Source organism: Varanus komodoensis, unplaced genomic scaffold (assembly GCF_004798865.1).
Source record: "Varanus komodoensis strain SLA01 unplaced genomic scaffold, ASM479886v1 scaffold31, whole genome shotgun sequence".
Classification (NCBI taxonomy): Eukaryota; Metazoa; Chordata; class Lepidosauria; order Squamata; family Varanidae; genus Varanus; species Varanus komodoensis.
The window spans coordinates 255,639-282,680 of NW_025335780.1; the positions used below are offsets into that span (position 1 = coordinate 255,639).

The 27,042-nt window shown below is 53.3% G+C and overlaps 1 protein-coding gene across 2 annotated transcripts; it reads right to left on the reverse strand.

Moving 5' to 3' along the window:
* Window positions 1-592: 592 nt before the first annotated feature.
* Window positions 593-26,850, reverse strand: AMOT (angiomotin). Of its 2 annotated transcripts, none has more exons than XM_044437729.1 (13): window positions 26,824-26,850; window positions 18,454-18,592; window positions 16,802-17,680; window positions 13,455-13,911; window positions 12,999-13,143; window positions 12,391-12,483; window positions 10,441-10,586; window positions 6,940-7,089; window positions 6,219-6,409; window positions 5,726-5,848; window positions 4,994-5,226; window positions 4,392-4,619; window positions 593-3,889 (listed from the first exon to the last, which is right to left on the reverse strand). In XM_044437729.1, exons 3-13 carry the CDS (start codon window positions 17,635-17,637, stop codon window positions 3,789-3,791), a joined length of 2,703 nt encoding a protein of 900 aa, XP_044293664.1. In that variant the 5' UTR covers window positions 17,638-17,680; window positions 18,454-18,592; window positions 26,824-26,850; the 3' UTR covers window positions 593-3,788. The 2 variants fall into 2 exon arrangements, with proteins under 2 accessions (XP_044293664.1, XP_044293663.1); XM_044437728.1 differs by lacking the exon at window positions 26,824-26,850 and adding an exon at window positions 25,349-25,686.
* Window positions 26,851-27,042: the final 192 nt, after the last annotated feature.

Below are 27,042 nucleotides of genomic sequence, written 5' to 3' on the forward strand. Positions count from 1 at the left end.
AAATGCTAAGCTCGGGACAAACAGGCCAGTTGCTGGCATTCTCTCACTGCAAGGACAGGAACCAGCTGGCGACAAGGTGAGCTGCTGCGCTAGTGATCCTGAATCGCTCTCCTGCCCAGCTTCCACTCGCCCATCCTCCCGGGTGGCCTGCTGATGCAACCCTGCTTGCTCAAGCAGCTGGAAGAGAAGGGCACCACCGGACTCGAGGGGAAGAGCAGAAGAGACGGCGCTGCCAGCTTTTGCAGTGCTCCCTGCTGGCACGCACGCAAGCCAGGTTGCCCAGCTGTGTCTTGGCCACAAGGAACACAGGCCCGGCTACCCTCGCCTCGCCCCCACTCTTCACCCAGGAGTCAGAAACGCAACAGCAGAAAGGTTTTCCTGATGCCGAGTTGCGGTGACCCCACATGCGATTCCGGTTGTGCTTAAAGCAAGGCAGCCCTTTCAGAACAGAAGAGGCCACCTCCGCTGGGAAAAGGACAGTGCCCCGGCCTTGTGAAGGTGACCAGCGGCGTGGAACAGAGGTCCCCACGGTTCCCGCCCGAACGCTTCAGTGGCTACTGGAAAAGAAGGACACTGGGACCGGTGTGGCACAAGCTTTTTCTGAAAGAGATGTATTTTTTTCATAAATACAGTACAGTTACAATTATCATGAGGCTTACATTCTAGACATAAAAACACACACGTTCCTATACAAGGACAAAAGAAGAAATACATGAGGCACCAAGCGGAGTGAGGCAACCTACCCAGTTCCAAGAGGATGCAAACAAAATGTCGGCATCTCCCCCTACAAAGTTTCCTGAACCGGCCGCTCACGTGGGGCCGTTCCCGAAGAGGAAGGCCGGATTCGCTGCTGGAAAAGAACTCTATAGTATCCTTTGCAGCATCTACAGCATTGCTTCTATTACCCGAGTTTGTGTAAAAACTCTTAGTCTGGTTTGAGCACAAACTCAAAGATTATGACAATTTTATATTGTCTTGTTTCCTTTCCAGTACAGTGAAGGTTTATGGAAGAAGGTGTGCAGTTTGATTTTTTTTCAAAAGGAGCTTCAGCTTATACTTCGGCTCATCCCCAGGGGAGAGAAGATTCCATGAATCATGTATATCTCAGAAGCTACGCTGGTATTTCTTCACTGGGGCCTCTCCCCCACTCCAATCCGGCATTGCAGTTTCGAGGAACCTGCAGCACACTTTGGGGGTACATATGCCCTCACATTCATGCGTTGCAGTTACTTGATTATTTCGACTAAAGAGATCCAGAAGCTTAGAAGGCACTGCAGGACACAACGAATTCTTCGTGTTCACAGTGGTTGAGATCTTTTTGTATGATGCTGACGGCAGCTTCGGATGCGATGGGCTCGACACTCGCGTGCGCCCCTCGCCAGGGTCGCTTCGCAAAAGCGCAAAACCCGACGCAGGGGAGGCGCATGGACAAAAAGCATCAGCTCTGCTGAAAAGACAAGTCCCTGAAGGACACGACCTTGGAAGTGTGAAGATAATTCACAGTAAGCTTGTTCCAAAATCCCCTCTCTGGCTCTTGAGGAGCAAAATCTGGCTGGTTTCTGAGTTGTGCATGCGTTCTAGCACAGTGTTGGCCAAGCAGGTGCTCTTCAGATGTTTGGTACTTGGACTCCTATCAGCCCCAGCCTGGCCCGGGCTGCATAAAAACATCCATGGGCAACAGGTTGGGAGGGAGGCGTTCTGAGCTGCAGAATGTGGGGGCGGGATCCATGGGATGGAAGGGGAGCCCCAACGCTGTTTCCCAACAAGTGGCCGCTCTGCTCACCTTCAACTGAGCGCACATGACCATTGGGCCCCACATACCTCGTTGCTCGAGGAGGCACCCAGGGGGCTGGTGGGGGCTCTCCTCCCATTTGCTTCCTGCAGTCCACAATGCCTGGCTGGCCTATTGCTTCGCAAGAAGGAACTGATCTGCTCAAGCCGTTGTTAGAGACATGAGATACAAATACCGCCTTCATTCTGAAAAGTTTCTGTGCTTGTGTTGAGAACCGCTCTGCGCACATCTGCCTGTTCCGTTGTGGTTAAAATCTTTGTGTGACCTCCGTGGTCTCGACAGCATTTCTCCACAACAAGATAGGAGTTAATTCTTGCCGTGTTGGTTATCTCAGTGCTGCCAGATTTATGGCAACTTGCAAGAAACAGGAAAATGAAAGTTACAGGCTAAGCCAGGAGGGGGTGGGGAGACTAAGGTTAGCTGCATTCCTGAAGTGTGAATCGAATATTCTTTATAAATTTGTGCACAGAAAGGAGCATTTTGGGGAAATCTAAGGTTTTCAATGGACAGCATTTCTTTATTTCATAAAAAATTGGCCCCAGTATAGCTATTGAGTAAGGCACTAAATTTTTACATCATAATATAAAATCGTTCAGTGAAAAAAGCTCCTGCCTTCTGGAATGAGGAAACTATAGTCAAACAAAGTGTTTGGAAAAAGAGGAAAATACCATGTAGAAAAAACTCCAGCCCCTGAAGGATCAGACATTGCTTAGTCAAGCATTCCAAGGCCGCCTTTCTTCCTTCAGCCGATGTCTTGCTGCCCTACAGAGCACGAGTGACTGCAGCCGCACCAGCTCGGCGGCGTGGTGGGAAGGGAACGGAACGGAGCAGCAAGTAAAATGGCTTGTTTGCAGAAACCCTGAACGGAGGACATTCTTCACGATCCAACTGCAAGGCCACAGAGCCCTCTGGCATGTGGCAAAGGCCCCTTTCATCTCAGGACATCAAACAGGAGGACAAAATGATGCAAACGAGGAGACAAAGAAATACAGATTTCTGAGTGGAGGCACGCTGTGGAAATCAACTTTTTCCCCCCAGTCTTGGAATGTTTTGTGAAAATGGACACTCGCACGAGGAAGTAAAGACTATGCGTTTCCTTCCGTCACTTGGAGGTTCATACAAAGATGGCCTGGAATACCTGAACATTCAGCATCCCAAGAGACACCCGGCAGTGACAGCACCATGACGGTGTCTGGGAACTGTGACACCTGGAGCTCACAGGCTTTGTGAAGGCATCATGGGCATCAGACACCCAAACAAGGATCCGTCTTTTCTTAAATACAAGGTTTTAAAAATACTGACATTTTAAAAATGTAGTGCATTTAAGACAAGGTTTAATTTTATCCAGATGCTACCAGATCCAGTATTTTTTTTAAAAAGGTGGGGGAAAGAATCTTAGAAAACTACTTTAGGGTTTTGGGTTTGGAGGCTACCCAGCATCCTATGCTGGGGGAGGGGACACCCCCAAAGCGGAAGCGGTCTTTGCCTCCCCGCTTTTTTGCCAGAGGGGCTCTTCTGCCTGGCACAGGAATGCACTGCAGAAGGGGAAGGAAGGGAGAGAGGCTTCAGGATAGCCCGTGTTATCCCGGCCCCTCCTGTCTCATCCTTCCTCTCCTCATCGAAACGCCTCCTTCTACCCCTTTCGAGGCTGCATTCCTGACACTGGGAGCCGCTGGTGCACCCCTTCGCCTCCAGCTGCACGGGGTTGGCGGCTGGAGCAAGGATTCCCAGCTCCAAGGCTGGAGCGCCATCTCCCACCGGAGAGCTGGAAACCCGCCGTGTCCTATGGCCCATCAGACACTGTCCAGAGGGCCTTGGACTGTTCCTTCCATGATTCTGGAACAAATTATAAGTTAACTTGTCCATACCTTTGAGAGGAAAGTATATACAAACAGCCAAAAGCTGTAGATTCCTTTATGCTTCAGTTACTATAAATCGCTATTTTAAAAAAAGTTTGGGGGGGATTCTTGTTATTCGACTCGAGCTTTCCATTTCTTCAGATGAGATACTCCACCATTTCACCATCATTGAGGTCCTGCCCCAAGTTTTGAGCTGGGTTTTTTCTTTCTAGAGTGCTGGAATGGAAAACTGGGCCATCTATAAGCAAGAGAAGGAAAAGAAACGAAAACAGGGCAATTCAGCGGCTGACAAAGCGGCGGCTTTTCCATTTCAGTGTCTAGCTGGCAAAGTGCCTACAACTGATGGTTATGGCCTTCAATGGATTTAATTGTTTGGAATAACAGATGAACTTTTGGATTTGATTTTTAAAGGCAGGCCTAATTAGGTGGTCATTTGCAAGTGTATAAAAGGGCAGGCGGGAGGCCCTATCTGAGAAAGCACCTTAAGGTGGCCATTCCTGAACAAAGCATCTTCCAGTTCAGTTCCAGCATCACCATTTCCTCAGGAGCTGGGCAAGAACTAGTCCCGGGCCCCGTAAGTGTGGCACGCCCTACCTTCCTGCCGGAAGCAGCCTAGCCGGCATCAGGACGACCCGCCCCCAGCAGTGGCAGCGTGAAGAGGGCCCGAGCAGCCCAGGACTCCACTGCGCACCCCCGTCCCCCAACCCCGCCGTCGGCTGCCAAGAGGGATGCTGCGTTACCTGCTCTGTCCGTGCCGTGGGCCAGGTTCATGGCAGGGAGCCTCGCCTGCACGGGAGGCGTAGCGGAGGAGGCGGGCCCCTTGTTCTGCTCGCCTCCCCGGTCCGTCTGTGTGCTGCAGTCCCGGCTTCCTGTCTTGGAGTGCGATGACAGCAGGGGAGTGGAGGGGAGGACTGGCGAGGGGGTCGAAGGGATGGACTCGGAGCGGCCCTCTGCGCCCAGAAGGACACCTGCAAGAAGCAATTCCTTTCTCATCCTGCTTCTGGTAGGAGCTGCGAGGGGGACCGGGTCTCCAGCCCTTCCAATGCCTTATCTGGATTTCTACGTCTTTTAGGGGCATCAGGAGTAGGATTTCCTGACAGAAGGGCTTCTCTTGGCCCATTCACCTAACCCAAAGGCTGAACGTGATTAGCCAGATCCTCAAAGCAGAGATCAACCTCTCCTCTTACTGCCCTGGTGACCCCTCCAGGGAAAGGTGGGCTTTTTCAAAATACAGACTTGCACTCAGCTACACCACCAGCTGCCGTGACATGGCCAAGACTGCACTTTGACTCGGGCACAAGCTCCCTGCTCCAGCCCGATTTACGACCCTTAAATGCATCACCTAAGCTGCCCTTCCAGCTCTTGTCGTCTCTCTTCTCCTCCAGGATGGGGGTGCTGCTCAGGGTGGCCGAGTGGGGGAGCAGGCCCGAGCCCGCGTTGGAGATCGACATGAGGGACTTGGCCGGTCTCATGGAAGACAGCTGGTCCGTCTTGCTAGCCTCCTTCCGGGATCGCTGCTGGAGAACTTTAATCATGGCGTCCTTCTCGATGATCTGAGCGTGGAGGGTCTTGATCCTAAGAGGGGGCAAAAGAACGCTTCTCTGTGTCAAGGGCCCTGCGTTTCCCCTCACTGGGCCGCTCTTCCCGAACTGGAGGAAGGCGGCAGGCAGGCACAGCGATCCTCAACTGCGGCCAGCTGCAGACGTGGACAAGCATCCACAGGGCGAGCTTTCTAGCCTAAAAGGGCGACAGAGAGAGACTCCCTCCGATGCTGCCCTTCCGCAGAACTCCTGAGAGCATACTGTTCACACAACTTGGGGGCCGGCTCTGGAGTGCCCAGGAAAGGTGCTGGCCAGAGGACGAGCCGCTCCGCCGGTATATGCTATGGTGGGTCAAGGAGAAAGGAGGACTCCCGGGGCACGGAAGCCCTCGTGCCCCAGTGTGCAGCCTGTGAGCGTGACATCCAAGCAGGGAAAGCGTGAGTGAGCAGCCCTTCCCTTACTGGCCTGGGCAGAGCTGCGGGTGCCAAGACCACGCCTGAGCCAGGCAGCACGGGAGGCCCACCTGTGCTTACCTGCCCTCCATGTCGAGGCACCGCCTGTTCGCCATCAGGATCTCCTCCTCTTCCTTCTGGATGCGAGCCTCCAGGGAGGTGTCGTAGCTGGCATTGGGGGAGTGGCTGATCACCGTGGTGTCCCTGGGAACGGGCGGAGAGGGGCTCAGCGGGGCCCGGCCATGCTGCCCACGCGGTGCCTGCCGAGGCAGTGGATCCACACTCGCGCCCACCCAGGCGCAGCCCAAGCTCCCCCAGCTCAAGCCACGGAGAGAGACGGGCGTGAGGCTCCGCCGCCCTGAGGAGCTCCTGCTGCCGTCTGCGGCTCTGGGCACCGTCAGCCACGTCCCTCTCCTTTCCTGCCAGCTCCGGACCACACAAATCGAAGCAGAAGCCACGTCCGTTGCACGAGGAAACGGGAAGAGCCCAAACGATGCCAGTGTGTAACCGGAGGAGGTGCTGCGGGGGGGCATAAGGAAATGGTCCCCCCCCACCCTTGTGGCACCACCGTTACCTCTGGGCTGCCACCGTGGCTGCCGCATCCAAGGCAAACTGCCGCATCACGCTCTCCTCCAGGTATTTCTGCTCCCACTTCGTCATGTCCGCTTCCAGGGCGAGAATCCTCTCCTCCTTCTCCCGCAAGAGCTCCATCAGCGCGGTGGCGTTGCACTCCGAGACGTTGGCTGGCTGGGACGTCCCCTGGCGCTGAGGAGGAAAGGCACGAAACAAGCCGGTAACCGACCAGGACCAGGCTTTTATCAGGGAAACACAAGCGATCGCACCCGCTGGCCTTGTGCCCTTTTGGAAAATGAAGTCCAATCAATCCACATGGCCCGCAGTCGGCTGTTTGGCAGGCCCCGAGAGGCTGTGCAAGAAAGTGTTGGTTGTGGTCCGTCCTCACTTGGCCAGAAAGATTTTAATCTCGTGAGAAGAAGAATTCTCGCACACATTTCACTGTGGGCTGAGAGCCGTTTGGCCCAAGCAGTGGACCAAACCGTAACTGTGATGTTACGGATTTGATGCATCTCACTGTACCACAAACTACCTTAAAAACAGTGCATATTACAGCCAAAAAAATGGCTTCTGTTACTCATCTCCAAAGAGAAAACTGATTTCACTTTGGTTTTAGGTTTAGCAAAAAAAAATACGAATAAAAGGAGCAGCCAGAAGGTTTTGCAGGGGCTTAAGAAAACCTGGTTGAATCAGAACACGCAGACCTGTGAAGCGGCCTTTACCTGCTGCATCCGGAGTGATTCCAGCTCCCTCTCCAGCCGGGTGCGGAGTCGGTGCTCCAGCTGTTCCCGCTTCTCGCAGGCGGCCTGCAGCTGAAGCAAGGCTTGCTGCATCTTTTCCACCTTCTCAACATAAACCTGCTTCTTCTTCAGCTAAAAGAAAGGGAAACGGGGGTTGGAGAGTCGCTTCTCGATGCACAGCAAGTCTGCGTTTCCCTAGGAGCTCCTGGTACAAGCTCGCTCAGGCAAACTGTCGGCAGAATGCAGGACTTCTCAGCCCAATTCTCGTTCAACTTAGGCACTGCATCTACACGGGACGTTAGACCGCCACAGCCAAGTGCAGAAGGGTTTCATTAATGTTGTCAAAGCCTAGCATGCTTGGCCTGGTGATGGAATTGGAAGCAGCTCTTCCTGAAGGCTGCCAACATGTGTTTGGCTAGCGGGGAAGAGAAGCTGCACCGATGAAGCACATTTTTCGTTCACCGCGAGAGGTTCCTCCCCTTCCCCAAATGTCTGAATGCCCCATGGAGATGGGGATGAGGACAAGGCCTGTTCTGCATCAGCAGCGGTGGCGATGAATACTGTGTGGGAAACGTCAGCAGCAGCCGTGACCGTCTTCCCTCCTCTCACGCTCTTCCCGCGGGAAGAGCAGCCCTCCTCCTGCTGCCGCCTGCCCACGCCGGCCGGGGCGTCCCCTCCACCGCCTGCTCTCCGCCACTTCTGCCCGGAGCAGAACACCCAGCGGGCAGAAGCGCGCTGCGCGGGGGAAAGGACGCAGCAGCTCCCCCCGGCTATGGGGCGGCATACCAATGCGATAAATAAATTGGCGGGCCCCCCGGGCCAGGCTACGGGCCCTCGACAAGGGCCTGGATCTCGCTGGTGAACATCCTGCAAGGTCCGCAAGCCAAGAAAATGGGTGGTGGGGCAGGAGCCGCCGAGAACCCCACGCCCATCCCCAAGCAGGCCTTCCCGAGTGGCTTCGCTTGCCCTTAACACAGCTGTCCTATTGATCAGGGGACACCATTCAAATCAGCCAAAGCGTCCTTAGCTCAACCAATGGGACTGATCTGCCAAAGGAATGCGTGTTCAGACTGGCCGCCTCGCTGTGCAGCAGACCTAATTTTGCTCCGATGAGCTGCCTGTGAACATCCACGTGAATCTGGTCCCAACCCGGCGCCACTGTGCCTGCGAGCAACCTGTGCCAAACCAATCTGGGTGATGCTTTCCTCTTACGAGGGAGCACCTCTCTGCTTGCTTCTTTTGAAATAAGTTTCATCCCTCAAAAGCCACCTCTGGAAAATTACTTGCAGACCAAAACGGAGACGTGGGGAAAGGAGTTTAAAAACAACCCGGCAATTTTGGTGTCACTACAGCTGAACAGCCCTTGCAAGTGACACGCCCTCCTTGTACACCAGCCTGTGAGGCCTTCTGCGGAAGAACAGCTGGAATCATACATACAGCATGTAGCACCAGGTCTGTTCTTTGGAAGTGGGGCAAGAGGTCTGATCCCACTACGAGGTGCCAATACGAAATGGGGGGGGGGGTCAAACCATGTGCCACTTAATCAAAGGGCAACCGTGAATTGTGGCACTGCTTTCAGGGCCTGATGCGCTCGCTCCTATTCACTGCATCCATGCAGCGTATACTCCTAACTCTATTGGGACGAACAGCGGCCACAATGTCCTAAAATATGGTACAAAGACACGGTGCAGTTTATTCGAGGCCACCTACCATCCATTGCACAAGCAGCTGCTCCAGTCCACCCCCCCCCCCCAAATGCCCTGTTACTTCTCGTGGAAGAAAGGAAGGGCAGAGAACGGAGAGCTGGGCACCTTAGGAAGCTCCCCTGCCCACATGCACAAACACTAAGGTCTCCCTGCGAGGAGCACGTCCAGCTCCTCTCTGTCACGTTGCCCTCCAATTGGTTGTTTGGGCACAAAGCAGGATGCCCACGCAACAGACCCGTGTCGGCCACTGAGTCCCGAAGCAAACCCAGTGGTCTAACTGTTCTTTCCTCAATATAGTCTTTGATTGCTAAACAATGCTAGGCCCAATCTCGGAGTCTGGAAAGAGTCTGGAAAAGATTAAGCAAGCAGAAGAGAGCCAAGAGGGAAAGAAAAAACCGCACTACAGGATGCAAGCAAGCAAACATCCACAGGCCTCAAGATGCCGCATGTGCCAAAAAACTCCTCAGCTAAATCCCCCCCACCCCCGGGTTGCAGAACTAACTTGGAAATTCTTTACAATTACGGGCTCTGAAATCCAGATGAAGCATGCAAAGGATTTCACCAAACTGTCTAAGATGGCTTGATACCCGATCACTACTCAAATCATAGTCCTGATTTTGAAATATCCTTCTTTTAGAACTCCAGCTCTTTTCACATTGTAGTGCTTTGGAAAAATAGAGTGAGAGGACAGGCCGAAAAGTTCCTCTCTGCATTCTGTTTCTCCACGCTAAGTGACTGTTTAAGGAGAAGTGGCCAGAGAGACTTGTGTGGGCTGTTTTTCCTCCCCTCTCTATTCCTTTTGTTTACAATGAAGATCCTGAGAGTTTAACTGCGGCTCGATCACAGCAAGGCTTTCAGGTTTATCTGCAGGCAGAAGGAGAAACAGCAACTTCCAAAGCAACTGAAACCTGGCTAAATAAAAGGACCATCTGCTAGAGTTGATGGCATCTTGCCTACTTGGGATGAAAGCTGTGGAGGTTTTCCTCTTCAAAATATTTTGTTTTTAAAGCAACCGTGAGCAGGATTCCATCCCATGCCAATGCAAGATGATCCATTAGTTATTAGCCTCCAGCTGCTTCGTCCATGGATGCAAACACCAGCTGTTTACAAACAGGAGCTCGGCTCTGCAAAGAGCCATTTCTCCCTGCAAAACGCTAAAGTTTTCTCTGGCAATGGGAGGCGTTTTACTGTCTTCCCTGGAACCAGGAAGGGCACAGCTGGGTAACGTGATCCTGAAGCAGACAAAAAGCCAAAGGGCCACTCTCGTGCACATGACCGTGTGCAAGGGTGCCCGGGCAGTCCCGAGGCTCTTCGGTTGGGCCTGGTGTTGGGTTGACCGTGCAGGGGGCAACAAGCTACGGTGCTGGCTGGATGCTGTTTTTAATACCTGGTTTTCCCTGAAATTGTTATGCTTTTCATGCATTGTTTTAGTCAATTTCAACCTACTGTGCAGGCTGTCCTGAGTCCCACTCTTTGTTAAAACTGGTCAATCAGTCTGCAAGTGTGGATTAGCCTGGTCCTTGTAAAAATGAAAGTAGAATCATGGAGTGGTAGAGTTGAAGGGGCCATGAAGGCCATCGGGTCCGACCCCTGCTGTTGCAGGACACCAAGTCACACCATCCCACTCAGAAGAAACTTTGCAGATCTGAGACTCCTTGCAAAAAACACCTTTTTCAGGGCAGTGGAAGCCCTGAACTCCTCGCACTATTTAAAGAAGCAACAGGGGCAGCAGCTGGACTGAGTACACATTTATCCCTCTTAAATTTATCCCCCGTACCTCTTCCTCCAGTTTCACCACCTTGGCCTGCGCGTTGTTCAAGGCCTGGTCGCGAATCTCGATGTGCCTGCGCTGCTCCTCATTGGTGGAGCGAAGGCCGGCCAACTCTATCTCCAGTTTCTCCTTCTCCCTCTGTGTTTCTTTGTCTGCCCAAATGAAGTGCAAAGGAAAGAGAAATCCTTAAGGGGAACTGGGGGCGTCTACAGGATGAAGTCTTCCCAGCAGGGCTTCCCGTCTCTCCATCACGCACTGCGTGGCACTGCCCAGGTGGTGCCTGGCTGCCCCCCCACCCCCAGTCCGCTGGGCCGTGCTTTTGGGCGTGAGCCCCGCCTGTGCAGCGAACTGAGCTTGGCTCAGGATCGTGGCTGTCAGAGGAGGGCTTCTCCTTCCTCCCTGCAGAGTCTCCTCAGACACCGCCCGGAGGAACAAGAGGGAAGGAACTGTGGGGAGGGAGCAAAGCTGCAGTGATCAGCCCAGCCAATCGTGAGGCACTTGTGGTGATCGACCGAAATGGGCCACCCCGATGTGCAAATCTGCCCTTTACAATATGGCTGCCATGGGGACATTCGTAAAATGGCTGTCATTCTGGGCATGACCAGCTGTAGAACAATCAATTCCCAGAAGCCTAACTGGAGAGACCCTGTCAAAGTCCAAAGATTCCCACCGCCTAAAACAGGCTGGGGACCCTCACTCTACAAGGGGCCAGCGGTTCTCCGTTTGCAGCCGTGGGGCGTTCTCACTGTAACAGCAGCACATTAAGTGCCGTCTGCGGAGAGGACCTTCCAGGACGGTGAGTCACCCTTGCCATGGGAAGTCCCCAGATGGTTCCGCCTCGGGGAAAGGCAGCATTTACACACCCGTAATTTTCGTCTCCGCAGTCAGTCTGCTTCTCTGGGCAAGGGTCACAACCTAAGACTATTTCCACACACTGTGGCAAAGCAGCAGCAGAGCACCAGTCCTTCCTGATCGGCTCGGAAAGGGGAAAGTTCTTCCTCATGGCGCTTTTGTAGCTTGTGAGGAAGCAAAAGGCTAGAGGCGGAAGGGAGGTGGGCAAGCCGAGAGGGGGCAGGTGAGCCCACGTGGGTACAAACCCTCGGCACTTCCTCCCTTCCCTCCACTGGTCCGAGCTTCGTCCATGAGGCTACGCCCAGAGTCGGAACGGAACCTCAAGGCCGAAGCAGCCGTCAGCAAGGCATGCTTGGAGAGCTCTGGCCATGTGCACAGTAAGCAAGCCATGTGGCCTTGCTCCCTAGATGGCTTGTGGCTGGACTATAATGCTCTTAAAGAACTGGGAACACTCCCGGTGCCTGAGAGCCCCGGCTCCTGGCCTAGGCAGTTGGCGTCAATCACCGTCCTGGACTGTGCAGCCGAGCCATTTCACACGTTCCATGACTCGGAGCAGAAATGTGTGGCTCCAGCGGCCATTGGCTGCCCCGGTCTTCGATCTCTGCTATCCTCGAGTCTCCTGAATGCTGCTGGAGGTTTGCACACAAGGGCAGGTCAGAGAAATCCACAAAAGGTCCAAGCGAGTTTGGATTTCTGCGAATGTGACCTGCAGATTTTGCAGTGGGCGGCTTTTTCTCAGACTTGTGGACTCATCTGTTGCTTCTTTTGTGTGTGGCGGGGGGAGAGTGGGATTTGTGCAAATGGGCATTTGCAAGCCGAAATGACATTCTTCAAAAAGATCGGATCCCAGTGGGCAATGGAACAGAAAGTGTCCAACAATGGCTTTAACAAGATCCTACATCCCAAGGGAAGAGGGGACCGCTTCTGCACAGAGGAGAAGCTGTTCTCAGTATGAGAAACTGCTTAGTATTCAGCCCTGGCCCCTCTTCTTGCCCTTGCCAATTCCGCATACTGATAACCTCACGCAAGCCCACATTGGCTCCCGCTCTCAACTGCAGCCTTTGCACCGGAGGATTTAAGCACTCAATAGAAAGTGGGACTCACTTTGTGCAAAGAGCTGGGAGATGGTTTTCCTGTTATCCTCGGAGCCTTCAAATTCTTTCTCTGCCAGCTGTTTGTTAGCTGTGTCCATACGTTCTGCAAAAAGAGAAGAGGCAGGTTTACAACAGTCAGTTGTTCCTCCTTGTTACTGACACACAAGAGGCAATATCCTGAGCGCTCCTTGAGACACAAAGCAAAGACAAGATTTTCCGCACTCTCCAATGGCGGAATGATGCTCATTGGGCGTCTTTGGGCACCTCACTGCCCCTCAGCCTAACCGACTTCCCAGGAGTGCCGTTGTGAGGTGGTGCTTCAGCACCCTGTTCTGGGCTCCTTCCAAGAGGAGAAAAGGCAAGATATCCATGTAATAAAAAGATGAGCATGCAAATGAACTGAAGAGAGATGTTACTGCCATGCCGTGAGTTCTGCAGCTGAGCGGGAAACCAACATTTCCAATCCAAGTTACTGCACAGAACGGTTGCAAAGGCACTAAGATTACTTTATGTTACTTAAAAATGCAATGCAAAGGAGCTTTGTGTCATGTCATCCATCTTAATTGAGTGCATTCCTCAATCCTTGGCTTTCCACATGTAGGTATAGAGTCGATCTACCTCTGAGGTCCCGGTTGAAGTCATGAAGCCTGCGGATTTCGCCTTCCAGCTTGTTTCTCATAGCCTTTTCCAGGGCTTCCCGCTTTGAGGAAGACCTCTCGAGGTTTTTATACGCCTCTGAAACCTGCTGAATTTCCGTTTCCAGCTACAGCAAGGGAAAGAGAAGAAATCCGTGCTGTGTAACTTGGCAAACGCTGGATCCATACAGGCTGCACTGACTGGCAGCTCCCCTCAGGGCTTCAGGCTCCCTCAGTCTCTCTTGGGACCTTCTGCATGGACAGCCTCCCTGGAGGCCCGGTGCCCGGAGCCACACAGCTCGGAAGCAGGCGTAGCACAAGGGACGCCCCAGCTGCCCGCCGAAGCTGCGAGCAGACAGCCTCGGCGCTTCCCCGGGGAAGCCGGCACAGGTCCCTCCCGTGCGACCCAGAGGGAGAGGGGGACCCGGGGCAGACGTACCTTCTGCAGCCTGGCCACCTTCTCGTAGCAGCCATCCAGCTCCTGCCGCAAAGACCTGTTCTCTTCGGACAGGATCTCCACCATCTGCTGGGCTCTGGAGACGATGACGAAAGGGTCCACTGGCATCTGCTGGTAAGGAGACGGCGGCGGCGGAGGCCTGGGCAGTGCCGAGTACGAGTCCCCCTGCGGGTGCTGCTGCTGGCCAATGACCGGCTGGCACAGGCGGTAAAGGTCTCCCTGGTGGATCTGGCCGGACAGGAAGAGCGGCTGGGGCCGGGGCAGTGAGAAGGGGTCTCCCTGGCTGGGAGTGAGCGGAGGCTGATGCTGGGAGGGAGACAGCCTGGATGGCGGCAGCGACTGCAGCAGCGTCAGAGACCCGAGGGAGGTGAGCGACGACGTGGGGCTGTGGTGGTGGTGGGGCCGCTGCTGCAGCTGCAGCTGGATGTCGGGGTTCTGCCTGCAATGACAACCCGCACCAGCGGCTCAGTCGCGTGGACCGGCCCAGAGCGCCTGGGCCCCGAGGCTCTGCACCCCTCTTCCACCACTGCCCTAACGCTCGGGTGCGCCCACAGGTGGGTGGCTAAGCCATCCAGCACATTTGGGGCCAAGGCGAGCGCTTTTACTAGGGTCCGGACACTGACTTGGCGCCAGCGCTGCTGTGGAAGGCCTGGACGAGCGCCACCGAGTGCCCTTTGCCTGCAAGGGGCACCAGCTCATCCTCTCCGTTTCACCAGAGGAAGCAGAGATTGCCCTGATCGGCCGGCTGCCTGGACTCGATCCGGAGAGGTGGTCCATCTGCCTGGCTAAGTGACTTTCCTGCTCTGTGCGGGGCTGCGCTCCCCCAAGAGCCGGCAGGTGCTCATGGATCCTGGAAGCTCAGGCCGCTGGGGTGGTGCAAAGCATCTTTTATCGATTTTGGCAGAAGCACCCGCTGTGACCCTTCGTGGATGAGACGGCCTGGCCTGCCCTGGTGACCTGCAAGCCACGTTCCAAGGGTCCCCCCCGCGAAGACGTCCCAATCTGGGCAAGGAGAAGGCAAAGAACGGGGCAGCCCCAGCGAGCCGCCTCACCACCCCTTTCCATCACTGCGTGGAAACAGGGAGAGCCCTTTACGGGTCACTCCATCTCCCGCTTTGTCTGCGTAAAGGCCGTGCAATTGCTCTCTGCGGTGTCTGGAAAGCCGCCCCCAGCAGTCCAATGCAGATGTTAACCCACACCGAAAGCAAGACACCCCGCATGAGCATCGGCCTCTGGTAACAACAAAACCAGCCTCGCTGCAGAAGCCGCACTGGTCACTGGCCCTGCGGGGCAGGAAGCACGCGTGAAATTGCCCTCGGCAAGGGCGGTTCATCCCACAGAGGCCCCAGTTCTGCCAGCACTGCTCTTCGTGCACCTTCAGGGACGCTGGGGATGGGGCCTCACCCTCACCTTCTGTGAGCACGTGAGTTCACTTGTGTGCATGCGTGCACACGGGGGACGTGACACGAGACGCCTGCCTCCTGCGCTCACTCTCGGAGGCAAATTCTAAAGATCTGGGGAAAAGGCTGGGCCCTGACACACTGACATTTCTGAAATGGCTCCCCAAATCTCCCCCAAAGGGTGTGTGGGAGAGAGACCGAAAGGGACGGGGTTTGGTGAAAAGGAAGTCCCTGCCGTGCAGGGGGAATTGCTGAACGGAAAGTGGGCCGCTACATGGCACTCTTTTGAAATACAACGTTGTGTTTAGAAAGAGGGAAGTGGTTGGTTTTCTCCTCAGAGTCCCTTGAACAATGAATGAGGGAAGGGAGGGGTTAAACAACAGAAGAAAAGGTCTTTGTTCCCTTTAAGTATATTAAAACCACATTATTTCCCTTGCAGGAAAAAGAGGGCATCTCTTTGTGATAAATAAATAAAACGTATGAGCCGAATCTTGTGCAACGCACAGCCTCCCAGCAGACGGCCGAAACATGCCCGCGATTCCTTCAGAAAAGCAGGGCCTGCTTGGCATTCCGGAGGGATGCTCCATGTACTCCAACAGTCCAGCCTCGGAATACCCTCCTGGCATACCCTCCTGGCATAGGAAGTCAACCGTGTTAATTGATTGCAATCCGGGAATAATAGAATCCTGTCCCTTCCTTTGCTGCTGCCACTTCCCCCCACAATTTATGGATTGGGAACTAAGAGGTCCTGTTGTCCCGCCATATTGACAATGGCCTTCAGAACAGGAAGGGGGCGGGGTTATTAAGACGCTGAAAGGGAAGGCCTACTTAGTTTTCAGAAACTTAAATTTTAGTGGCTTCCAGGATGCTGGAAAGCTTTCTAACTTTCTGCTCCCTAGAAACGGTGGAAGGAAGCCATGTGTATATTGACATCCAAATCTGCAGGAAAAGACACAAAAAACGAAAATGCTGAACAGCAGTCTTCCCCAGCTTGGCTTGGCACCTGCTGGGGTGCTGGACGGCTATTCGCATCATCCCCACCACTGGCCCGGCCTGGCTGCCTTGCCCAGTGAGGGCATATGCCGCACAAAGATTTTGCAAGGCACAGCTGTGGCACAGGGAATAGGAAGCGGACTGCGGTGGCAGGGAGGTAAGGGTAGAAAAATTCGAATGCAAAGCTGCTTTAAATGAAGCACAGGAGTCCCAGCCTCTTGGGGTACAAGCCTGTGAACAGTTAAAAAGTATCTCAGCTCCAAAGAACATGCTCCTTTCCCCTCAAGAGGAACCAAGAGGCAAAATGTCCCTGAGCACACAGGCATGCAAGCCTGTGGCAGAGGGTTCAGGGAATCTGCTCCCCAAAACATGCTAAGTCAGTCCTTTCTCCTACTGTTGAAAAACCCTTTCATGACCCAACTGCAGTCACTCATTCACACAACTATTCTGCCAAGATTTTTTAAAATCCAGGCATTCGGGCTGCTACGCCTGTTAAGTTGTGCGGGGTGGGAAAAGGGCTGCTCAGCGACTCCTGGCCAGGTCATCCAACAGTCCAAGACAAAGCAAAGCAACGGGTGGCACTAGCACATCGACCGAGGCTAGGGACATGCCCGACACATCGCTTCTCTTCCTGTTTTGCTTCTGTCGTGATGCGGAGAAAGAGACCAATGCAGCCACGATCCCCTAACCCTCACCTATAAGGCAGAAGCTGAGATTTTCAGCACACACACACACGCTTCCGCTCAGAGCCCCATCCACCAACAGAAAGAAGTGGCCTGGAAGGGCTTCAGTTCTCCCTGTTTAAAGGGCGAGGCCTGTCCACACCGCCTCTCTCGTCACCACCGGCTGCAGTCTCAGCAGTATCTGAGCGGAGGCTTGCCAAATGACACTTTGGACCTGCAGGGAGGAGGGCTGTGCCGACGGACCGCTGCTCACCTGAACGATCCGTAGTCGGGAGGGTGCTGATACCTCATCACGGGTCCGTCAGAGCGGCCCTGCTGGGACATGCGATGTTCGCCGTAGAAATGCCCGGGGTCCTGCGGCTTGCAGCCCATGGGTGGGCTGGACATGTTTTTGTAAGGATATTCTGGAGGGGGTCCCCGGTGCTCCATCCCTTTCATGCTTGTCTGCGGAGGGGCCTGCCCAGAGTTCTTGAAGAAGTCGTTGGTCTGCTGGGAGGAAAGCGGGGAAAGCGGCGCGCTCGTGACCGGAGCGTGGGCCTTCACGCCGCTCGTGGCCAGCGAGAGCTGCATCAGCCTCTCGCTCAGGGAGCGGACGTGCCCCTGCTTCAGGTCCTTCAGCCCCTCGTCCTGGTGAACCTTGCCGGGGCTCACGCGCTGGACGGTAGGGCGCCCCTCCGTCCTCATCTTCTGGTTGGAGACTCCCGTCACGTAAAAGGCCGCCCCGACGCTGGCATGCTGCTGGCCTCTGAAGTACTGGGACTGGACTTTGGCTTCCTCGTACGTCGGGAGGTCCTCGCTATTCTGTAGCCGTGGGGAGAGCTGCTTCTCCATGACGCTGCTGTCCATTTGTATCTCCTGGCCCTGGGGCTCCTGGCGGGCCACATGGGTCCCAATCTGATGGTCCTGAGGACTCAGCCCTTCCGCTGGAGCCCCGGGGCTCCCATTGCTGGCAAAAGGGGGCGCGTTGCCCGTGGCTTGCTGGTGCAAGGCAAGAAGGTTGTGGTTGTCGTTGGGGTTCCCATATCGGAGCTGCTCCTGCAGCAAACGCTGTAAAACTGTCGTGGCCGCCTGCTCTTCTGAATTCCTCATCTCAACTCTGATGCCTTGCAGGTGGGAATGCAAAAGTGGTTACCTGGAGGGGAGGGGAAGGGGGTGATTAGCCCCTTGTTCAAATTGGGGAGAGGAGAGGAGAGGAGAGGAGAGGAGAGGAGAGGAGAGGAGAGGAGAGGAGAGAGAAGGCAGCCAATGCCATGTCCTTTCCTTAGTTTGGCTGGAGAGAGAAAGAAATCTTACAAAATGAGGACACAGACACCTTTGGTCCCTGGAAGGAGGAGTGTCTGGGAAGCTAGCTTGAGGCATAAACCTCCTCCTGCAAGGAACAGAGATGGAAGTCCAGCCACAGCTCTGCATGCTAGCAATGCAGACAGCATCAATGCTGCCAAAATTATAATTTCTCTACCTGACCTCTTTATAAATCGCCCCTGAGTCCGAGAGCTGGTAAGACAAAATTCAGATGGAAATAGCTAAAAACACAGCAGAAAATGAATACACTGTCATAATAAAAAAACAAAAGCTGAAACATCCTTAACAATAAAATCAGAAAATACTAAAATCATTAAGAATGTGATGGCCCTTATCTTTTTCACTGCCTGTCCAAGCAGCATCTGGAAGGACTTCATGACGAGAGAGATGTACACATAATCCATGGGTAAGGATATGGCATTCTGAAGTTCCCATAAAAATAAATAACTGGAAGAAAAGTTATTTATTTTAATCAAGTGGATTAATCCTAAACTGTCTGGTTCGATTTCAAATTGCCACCTCACAACACTAGAGAGTGGATCACCCTTGCTGGACAGGGCTTTGCTGTACATCTAAAGGATTAATCTAAACGGCGATTCTCACTTTGGCTCCTGGCGTCGGAAGAAACAGTTCCGATGCACGAGGCAGCACTGGCCCTTTTGGTCGAGTCAAGCAGTGTGGTGCGTTTCGAGATCCCTTGTGCTCTGGGTTACCAGATAATTCCTTCACACTCTAGGAAATTCTGAAAAATAGGAAATGGTGAGAGCCAGTTAGAAGCCCTGCTGTTTTCACGAACAATGTATTATCTACATAAACTCCAGCAAGAAAAGAAATCAAGGTGCCCAGGTGAGAAGCAATGGGTCACAATGCAAGAATGAGCATTACTCTGTGCTGGGAGGGAGGGCCAAACCTAGGGCCACATGGGGGAGCTTTTCGGGACATGTGGGGATCCCGAGGTAGTCTCCCGCACCCCCACACAGCTTCCCAGGCTTTGGAAAACAGCCTTCTGTTCCAGAAGGTTCCGGGTCTCTCAGGAGCAGATGTCCCCGTGCGAGGAGGAGGGCTGGAAGTCCACTCTTCATCTGATCGAACCTGAGGCCTGCCTGCCTCTGCCCGCCACGTTGCCCCAAACACGCCTGGCACTCGACCAGCATACAGTCTGCTCTACTTTATTGTCTTCCTTCGTTTCACCTTCCTTCCTTCCTTCCCTCCCTCCCTCCCTTTGTTTGGCTCATTTTTAACCCACCACCCTTCATGCTGTCTTTTCTTTCACTTCCCTTCCCTTTCCATGTGTTTATTTTCTCCTCGTTTCCTCCATTTTGTATGGATATTTCCTGGCTGGGGCCTACACAAACTTCCAAGAAGCAAGCAACAAAGCAGTCACTTAAAATAAGGAAGTTCTCTGCCCCATCCTGCTCGCAGTGCCTCACTGCCAGGGCCAGAGCAGCAGGTGGTCATGTCACCAGAGCTATTTTTGTATGACTTGGGACCAGAAGCATTTTTAAAGATGCTTGGAAACAGAGAAAATAGGATGATGCATTAGAAGACAAGGTTTCCCTTAGGTAGGTCAACTTCTCTCAGACAAATCTATTTTTTTCTCATAGAATACTTGCAAAACTCAAATAGGAGATGGGCTGAATCCATAAAGAAATCCACAGCCCTAAAACTTACAAAAGCTGAGCAGGGCGGTCAAGGATGGGGTGTTTTGGAGGGCATGCATTCATAGGGCGGCCACGAGTCAGAAATGACTTCAAGGCAAGTAGCAGCACCTTGCAAGACCAAGTACAAAAGGCTTCAAAACGTACTGCATATTGAAAATTGTGATTAGCATTTGCCATGACAAGCATTGCTTATTGATTATATTTCTATCCCACATTTCTCCTGCAAAGAACCCAAGCAGCTTATAGAACCTGCTCTTTATTTTATCCCCACAACAACCCTATAAGGTCAGTGAGGTTGGGGATGGAAGTCTCCCTGTGAGCTGCCTGGGGCGGAAGCAGGTTCTCCTGAGCTCTGGCCCAGCACTCCGACCACGGCGCCACGCGGCTCATTTCTCTCCAGAGAAGACCACCGCCAGCAGCAGCGTAATTTTGCAATGGCTTCTACGGTCCTCATTTTGTGCCAGTTGCACAAAACTATATCAGCAAACATTAATAGTCATTCAGGGGGGCAGTATTGCTTATTATTCAGAGTCCCGTGCGGCTTCCATAAAATCCTACAAAGTATTTGTTAGGGTGGCCCCTGAAGCTGCAGGGCCAACATCTCTCCTCTGCTTGTGAAACAAAGAAAAGCAGAATGCTAAATTTAGTGCAACCTGCAAAGACCTGTCCTGAAAAGAAAGCCAGCCCAGCCAAGAATCTAATTAGGAAACACTCTAATCTCTGAGGGGATGAGAACAGGTTCACCTCCTTTTTTGGAAGGACAATAAAACCAGGAGGCTCCTCTGCTCCTCTGACTAATCCGAAGTTATCTATATAAATAAGGCTCCGGTGCTTGAAGACTTGCCCATTAGCCAACGGTTTCACAGTGGATGAGTAAGCCCTTCTCACAGGCTGCTGCGCGCTGTTAGAAACACCGGTGCCATGCAACTCTCCATCCGGGTTGCGAACGGACTTTCACCTGCACGAACCACGCGGCCTGCTCACTACTCAAGCAGTTTTCTGACAGGTCAGCCACTTTGTCTTGTTGAAAGCCACACTTACAACCTGCAATAATATTCTGTGCATTTTCTGCACTGGACACTCTCCCTGAAAGAAACCCACTGTTAAACTAGCCAGCTTTGCAAAGGTGGATTGATTGGGAATGGTTAGGTGACAGGCCATGCGACCCATTAAAAAGCAAGGATAAGCCAGGGCTCCCGAGAAGCAGGAGATCTGAACAGGCAGCCCGTGGTTCCTTCATGGAGACCAGACTACCTCCGTTCTCTCTCTCCAAACAGAATGTGATTTGGATTTTTAACGGTATCATGTTTTGCTGTTTATGGTGGTCATTTGCTGTTACTTATTGCTACAACTCTTGCTATTTGTTGTTGTTTTAATCGTTGTAATATTGTAAGCCATCCTGGGACATTTTTCTCATGCAGGACGGGATACAAATGTTTTAGATAGATAGATAGATAGATAGATGGATGGATGGATGGATGGATGGATGGATGAGCAGGCCAGTCACGAGTCGACAACAAACGGCTGCTTGTAAGTATCTCTGGCTTGCTTGGGGAAAGAAAGTCTAAGTTCCCCCGTAGAGCATCCGTATGAACAAGTAACAGAAGGCGGCCCAGGTCTTCTTTCAGCAGGCCGGCTTTCAGGAGGAGCCAGCAGGAGCAATTGGGAGCCGCCGGCCTGGCTCGCAGGACACCGCAACTCTGCCTCTGTGGCCCGCCAGCCCTGCTTGTTTCAGGGTGGCGTGTTGTGCTGCAGGAGGCCGGTGCGCTTTTCCTCGCAGCGGCTTGTTAACCATGTGCCAACACCACACTACAATGCGCACACATTTCCCTGAAGGTGGAAAAGCAGTGCCGCTGACGTGCAGATCTTCCCAAAGGTGGACAAGAAGCTCTACAAAGCGAGCTGCCGAAGTTGCTCCACAAGGGCCCACGGGATGCCCGCCAGGAGGACTGAGGCGGAAACGGGCCACGGCGAGCCAGAGAGCCTGCTCCTCCATCCGGCACCCGACCCTCCCCAACTCATTTTCAGCTTATTATGACATCAGCCGCCTCCCCAACAGCAAATATTTAAACCAACCAATTAAAAGTATCCTGCATCCGGATTAGAAATTCCCAGACACCAGTTAGGGACTTCAAAGAGTGGTCTCAAGAAAGACCATTTCAATCCATACAATGTGGGACCAGAAGCCCCTAGGAGGGCCTTCTCAGAACATACACAAGTCACCAAATCTCTTGAGATGGACGAGAGAACTATTCGGATAGAGAGTGAAATGACACACTTTCTGCCTTAGTTTGCTGATAGCCAACTTAACAAAATTAAGGATTATACTATACACTATTTGTAATTTTTCCTAAGCTGGAAGTGAAAAGAATTCATTTTAATTATTTCCCTGAAAAAAACGGAGAGCTATTTCAGGACCTCCAGTTCCAACCTGCCAACCGCCTCCAGAACAAGAAGAACCCCCTGATGTGGGCCATGTTTTGAAAAGACAAACAGTATAGAACACAATTTGTTCCAATTAAATAAACACCACCGTTGAGAGCTTGCAAGACTGGACCCCAGGTAGCCTACGCAACTTATACTGCCTTAGCTTAGAACGAACTATCCATTTCCTGTTGCCTTGCCAACCATGTTTCAGGTGATCACACAGGTGTGGCATGAAGCAGGTGCATGGATGGAGGCCAGCATTACACATCCTCATTCCAGAGGAGGAGAGTCACCATCCCCACCACCCTTCTTGTTAATTAGTACAAGAAGTTAGGCTGCTTGTGCTCACACACATATTCTCTGCATGAGATCAGACTCCTGGCTACTGAGACAACAGAGCCTACAGAAAGAAGCACATGGAAAACTATTCTCATGACTGGGCAATCTAGCCAGAGTTCAATTGCAAAGCTCCCTTGAATTTGAAGAAAGGGGTCAAATCCATAATCACAGCTCAGGTGATGACATTCTTCCCATTTCTGTCTGGATTTCAGCACCAGAACTTGTGAAAACGGGGGTGTCATCTGCTACTAGCGAAGTGCCTGAGCTACAGAGATGGGTAGGCTGGCTTGAACTGCCCACGTCGTTTGGAGTTGGAGCGATCCTGCTTGTTAGATACAGCTAAATGTGTTACATTTTAGGCCAAGTTCCCCAAGGTAAACCATGGCTAATTCCTGTGCACACAATCCTACTCACAATTGCACTGACGTTAAATCCCATTTAATTCAGTAGGACTCATGCATGAACGGGCTTGCAGCCTTAAGGGAAACAGCTTGAAACAAAATGATCGGCAAAGCATGAAACTTACATGCAACCTCCATTCAGGAAGGTTCAGGCTGGGCAAAAGGCCTTGTGCAGGTAAGGCCTGGACCTGGACAAAAGGCCTTGTGCAGGTAAGGTCCGGCTCACACGGTGGGCCACGACCCTGACACAAGGAGCTACTCAGCATAACAGTTTAGTCCTCGGCCTCCTTCGTTTGCTTTGCTCTTTAGCGTTCCTGGTCCTGCTTCTTTTATCCATGGTTAGCAGCCCCATCCCACAAATATCCCAAGAATGCATCAACGTCATTCTCGTTTCTTCGTGTGGTTTTGCCATTCCTTTGCTGATTTAATCCAGGCCTCTGCTCTGGGTTCCCCGTTAATGAAAACCACATGAGATCACTATGTAATCTTCAAGGGCTCAAATCAGCATCATCAGAATTAATCAAGAGTGAACATTTTATGGCAAATTATTGGTCTTTTTCAATGGGATCAAAAACGCTTAGCTACGTTACAGATCAAGATTGCATAAAGCTTTTCCAGAGATGAAATATTAAATGGACATGTTAATTCCTCAGAAAAGAATGTTCTCACCATCTCCTAGGCCGCTTCTGGGTTCGGCGCCTTTTTCCAGGCATTTCTTCATGACATTCCGTCCCCATCGCTGTCCTGGGTGTGCTCTTACCAGTAAGTCCCTTGAGATGCTGCTGCTGCTGCTTATGAGTGACTAAATGCTTCCCTGCAGAGCTCAGAATACCTGGATCCTGATATCATCCAGGCTGATATTATCCTTACAGCAGATGACTGGCTCAGCAGGAAAGAGGAACACCCTAAAAACCTGGGGCAGGGGTGCAGAGAGGAGCAGGACTGGCTCCCCACATCTGGGTCCCCAGGGGAAGGGCGGAGGCTTAAAGCCACCCTAATGAGGCCCCCGTCTGCACCCATGAATACCAGGCAGGGCAATACGGAACCCCCAACCCCAGCTTGATATTTGAATGGCACCAGTATACAGCTTTACAAACACTGCTGCAGGGGACCAAGCATCATCTGGTGCCAGACGTGTCTCCAAATAGTTACTGCTTAGAAATAACAACAAACAGCAACTAGCCTGATTTGGAGGGTTATTGTAGGCTCTCTGATTAGTAGTGACTTGCAGGCATCAGTTCATCCGTCAAGACTGAGGCCATCCCTTTGCACCTGATGGCTATTGGAGGACTTCACACACAGTGAGAAAAAACCACACAGAACGCTGCATGCTTTGATGTACCATAGGATGTGAGGAGCCATCTGCAATAAATTCAGTGTTGCTGGATTCCAACTCCCATCCGCCACACCTAAGCAGGACCAAGAAATGTGAGGAGCTGGAAAAGTGGGCCACCAGGGCAGCTGCCTTGGGTGCCCAGTGCTGGGCCTGAAGGGGGAATGGCAGGCCGCCGCCTCCTCCTCTGTGCTAGCCGCCCATTCAAACACGCCAGCCCTGGAGCCTGCTCAATCTCTCACTCCGAGGATTCTCCCAGAGAAGGAGATCTGGCGGGGAGTCGGAAGAGCCCAATGCCCCCTGGGCCGCCTCACAGAGGGGGAGGCAGGGGTGGGAAGAACAACAACGAGGACAGCTGGAGAAGAAACGACGGAGTTGGGGGGTAGCGGTGCCAGCGGCTGGGGTGGTGGGAGGACAGAGGGTGTGGCATAAATCACACATTTATATATATATATGTGATTTATGTGATTTATGTGATTGATTGTATATTTTTCAATGTTGGAAGCCGTCCCGAGGCTTATGTGACTGGGACGGCATATACAAACGCTAAATAAAATAAAAATAAAATAAAGAAATGGCGCTTCAGCAGAGCTCCCAGCATCTCTGAAATGCATCTGCATCCTTCTTCACTCGCTCATCTAAGAGGACGGAAGGAAGGAGAGAGTGCTCAACTGGTCAGACCACTGCTCAGTCAGCACCATGCCTGATAGGAACTGCAAAGCTGAAATACGATCAGTTCTTTCCTTCGTGCTGGGTGATATTGTCTGCTCCCAAACACACCCATCCAACCTCCACTGTGCTATGCCCAGTTCAAGGCCAAGCAATTCCTAAGGCCTAAGACAGTTTTTGCTCTGGAACAATATAAATACTGCCATTAACACCCCGGATAATGCCGTGCATGGTTAAAAGTGATGTTGCTGAAGGAGCACATGTAAATTTCTGATCATACCAGAGCATCTTCTATGCAATAGCAGGAAAACATCTCCTTTAAGACAGCACACAGGTAAGAAAGACGCTGCCTCACACCAGGTCAGACCCTTGCTCACCTAGCTCAGTACATCGGCACTGACTGACAGAGGCTCTCCAGCGCTCTGGGCAGAATCTTTCCCAGCCCTCCCTGGAGAGGCTGCGGATTGAATCCAGGACTCTCTGCATGCCAAGTGCATGGTCCTCCATGGAGCTTCAGCCCTCACCCCCGGAAGTTTTTAGAAAGGGCTGTATTAAAAACAGCATTTTTAGAAAACACCATCTGCCACTCAGCCAAATCAGGATACTTTTCAGTTGCAGAAAAGTGTCAAAACACCAATTAACCCAACAAGAATGGATTTAACACTCACGGTTGTAGGGTTCAAACCATCAGCAGACCACAGCTTCTCCATCTCAAAGAGAAAAGGCAACTGACCAGGCAGGCTTGTACTGGAAGAGCTTACTGGAACGGCCGAGCGAGCGAGCAGCAAGGGTTGGGATCTCCCCAGACAGCCGCTTTGCATGCAGAAAGCGCAGCGAGCCAAAGGGACACTAAATGAATGGTCATGCGCTCAGCCTCTCCTATTCCATCCTATCCAAGAACAGAGGATGCTTGCACTGAAGGAAGCCAACTGGTGTCACACCCCTCCGTGGGAACTCAGAGGCCGCTCCAGGGGTGGAGTACCTGCTCCACAGCATTCTTTTCCTACTCTGCAACAGGGCCTGGAAGCCAGATGAGAGAAAGTTACGCTCAGACATACTGACCGCGTTTGTTTGCTCCCTGGAGAATGCCGCTTCGGCGGCATCTTCCCTCTCCCCCACAATGCTCCATTTCCCCAAACGCCCTCCTAGTGCAGGGGTTGTTGTGGGGCACAGCCGGGCGCCCAGCCCAGCCCAGCCCCCCACAAGAAGCCAGGGGCACTTGGCAGCTTCCCAGCTAAGCCTGCCACACACCTGGCCATGCTGGAATGACCCAGCAACCCACACACTTGGAAGGCAATTAGGCACACGCTACTGGGGGGGGGGGAGCCATGGTGGTGATCACGAGAACTCAGCCACAGCCTGTCGTGCGCATGGTCAAGGGGTACTACACACGGGTAGTTACCGCGACGTTGCCGGCAGAGGTGGTGCAACAGAGAAGAGTGATCAGCACAAGAAAGGGGACAGCAGCACGATTCTAAAGAAAATATCCAAAGCGGTATATAATTTTATTAACTAATTGCCATGACTGTATTTTCCCGCATTAGCCTTTCTCACGAGACAATGCAACCGAATACAAGGAGCGCTTACTTCTGTCATAAAGGCATACTAAGAAGCCCACATCTATCGCATACCCAGATCCGCCTGTCCACGGCCGCGACAACGCACAGGAAACCGCCGCGCAACAAAGCACGAGCTACGAGGAAACGGACGTGGGACCGGTTTGGATCAGAGCCGGGCTGGCCCGCTTTAAGCCTGCCGTCGAGGCCACACTGGCGGAGAAGCGGCCAAAGCATGCGCCGCATTCAGGCTGGAATCAAACGCGCCACATGCACCGCCCGTGCACACGACCTCCTTTCCCGTGACACGCATCGAAAGGCAGCCTGACCGCGGCGCCCCATCCCGCACTCCCCCCCGGGAGGGCGGCCGCGCTCGCCCCACGCCGGCCGGGAAAGGGGCCCACGGGCTCCCCGGCCGAGCGGCCCAGATGCAGGCACCTCGCGGCGCAGAGCTCGGCAGGAGGACCCGGGCCACCGCCCCCGCCGCGGACCAGCCCGGGGACGCCGGACTGGCCCCGTCGCGGGGAGGGCGCACGCTGCCCGTCGGCGCGGCCGTCCCGCCCTCTCCCTTCGCCCCAGGAACCCACCGTGCCGGGGGGGCTCTCCGAGTCCAGGCGGCGGCGGCGGCGGCGGCCCCGTCCGAGGAGAGGCCGGCGCGGCGCGGCGCGGCGCGGGTCGCCCGGCGCGCCCGTCACGCGAGGCTCGCTCCGGGGGCTGCTGCCGGAAGGCGCGCGCGGCCCATCCCGCGCCTGCGGGCGGCCAGGAGGGTCTTCCGCCGCCCGAGGCCCGGCCTTGCTCCGCGCTGC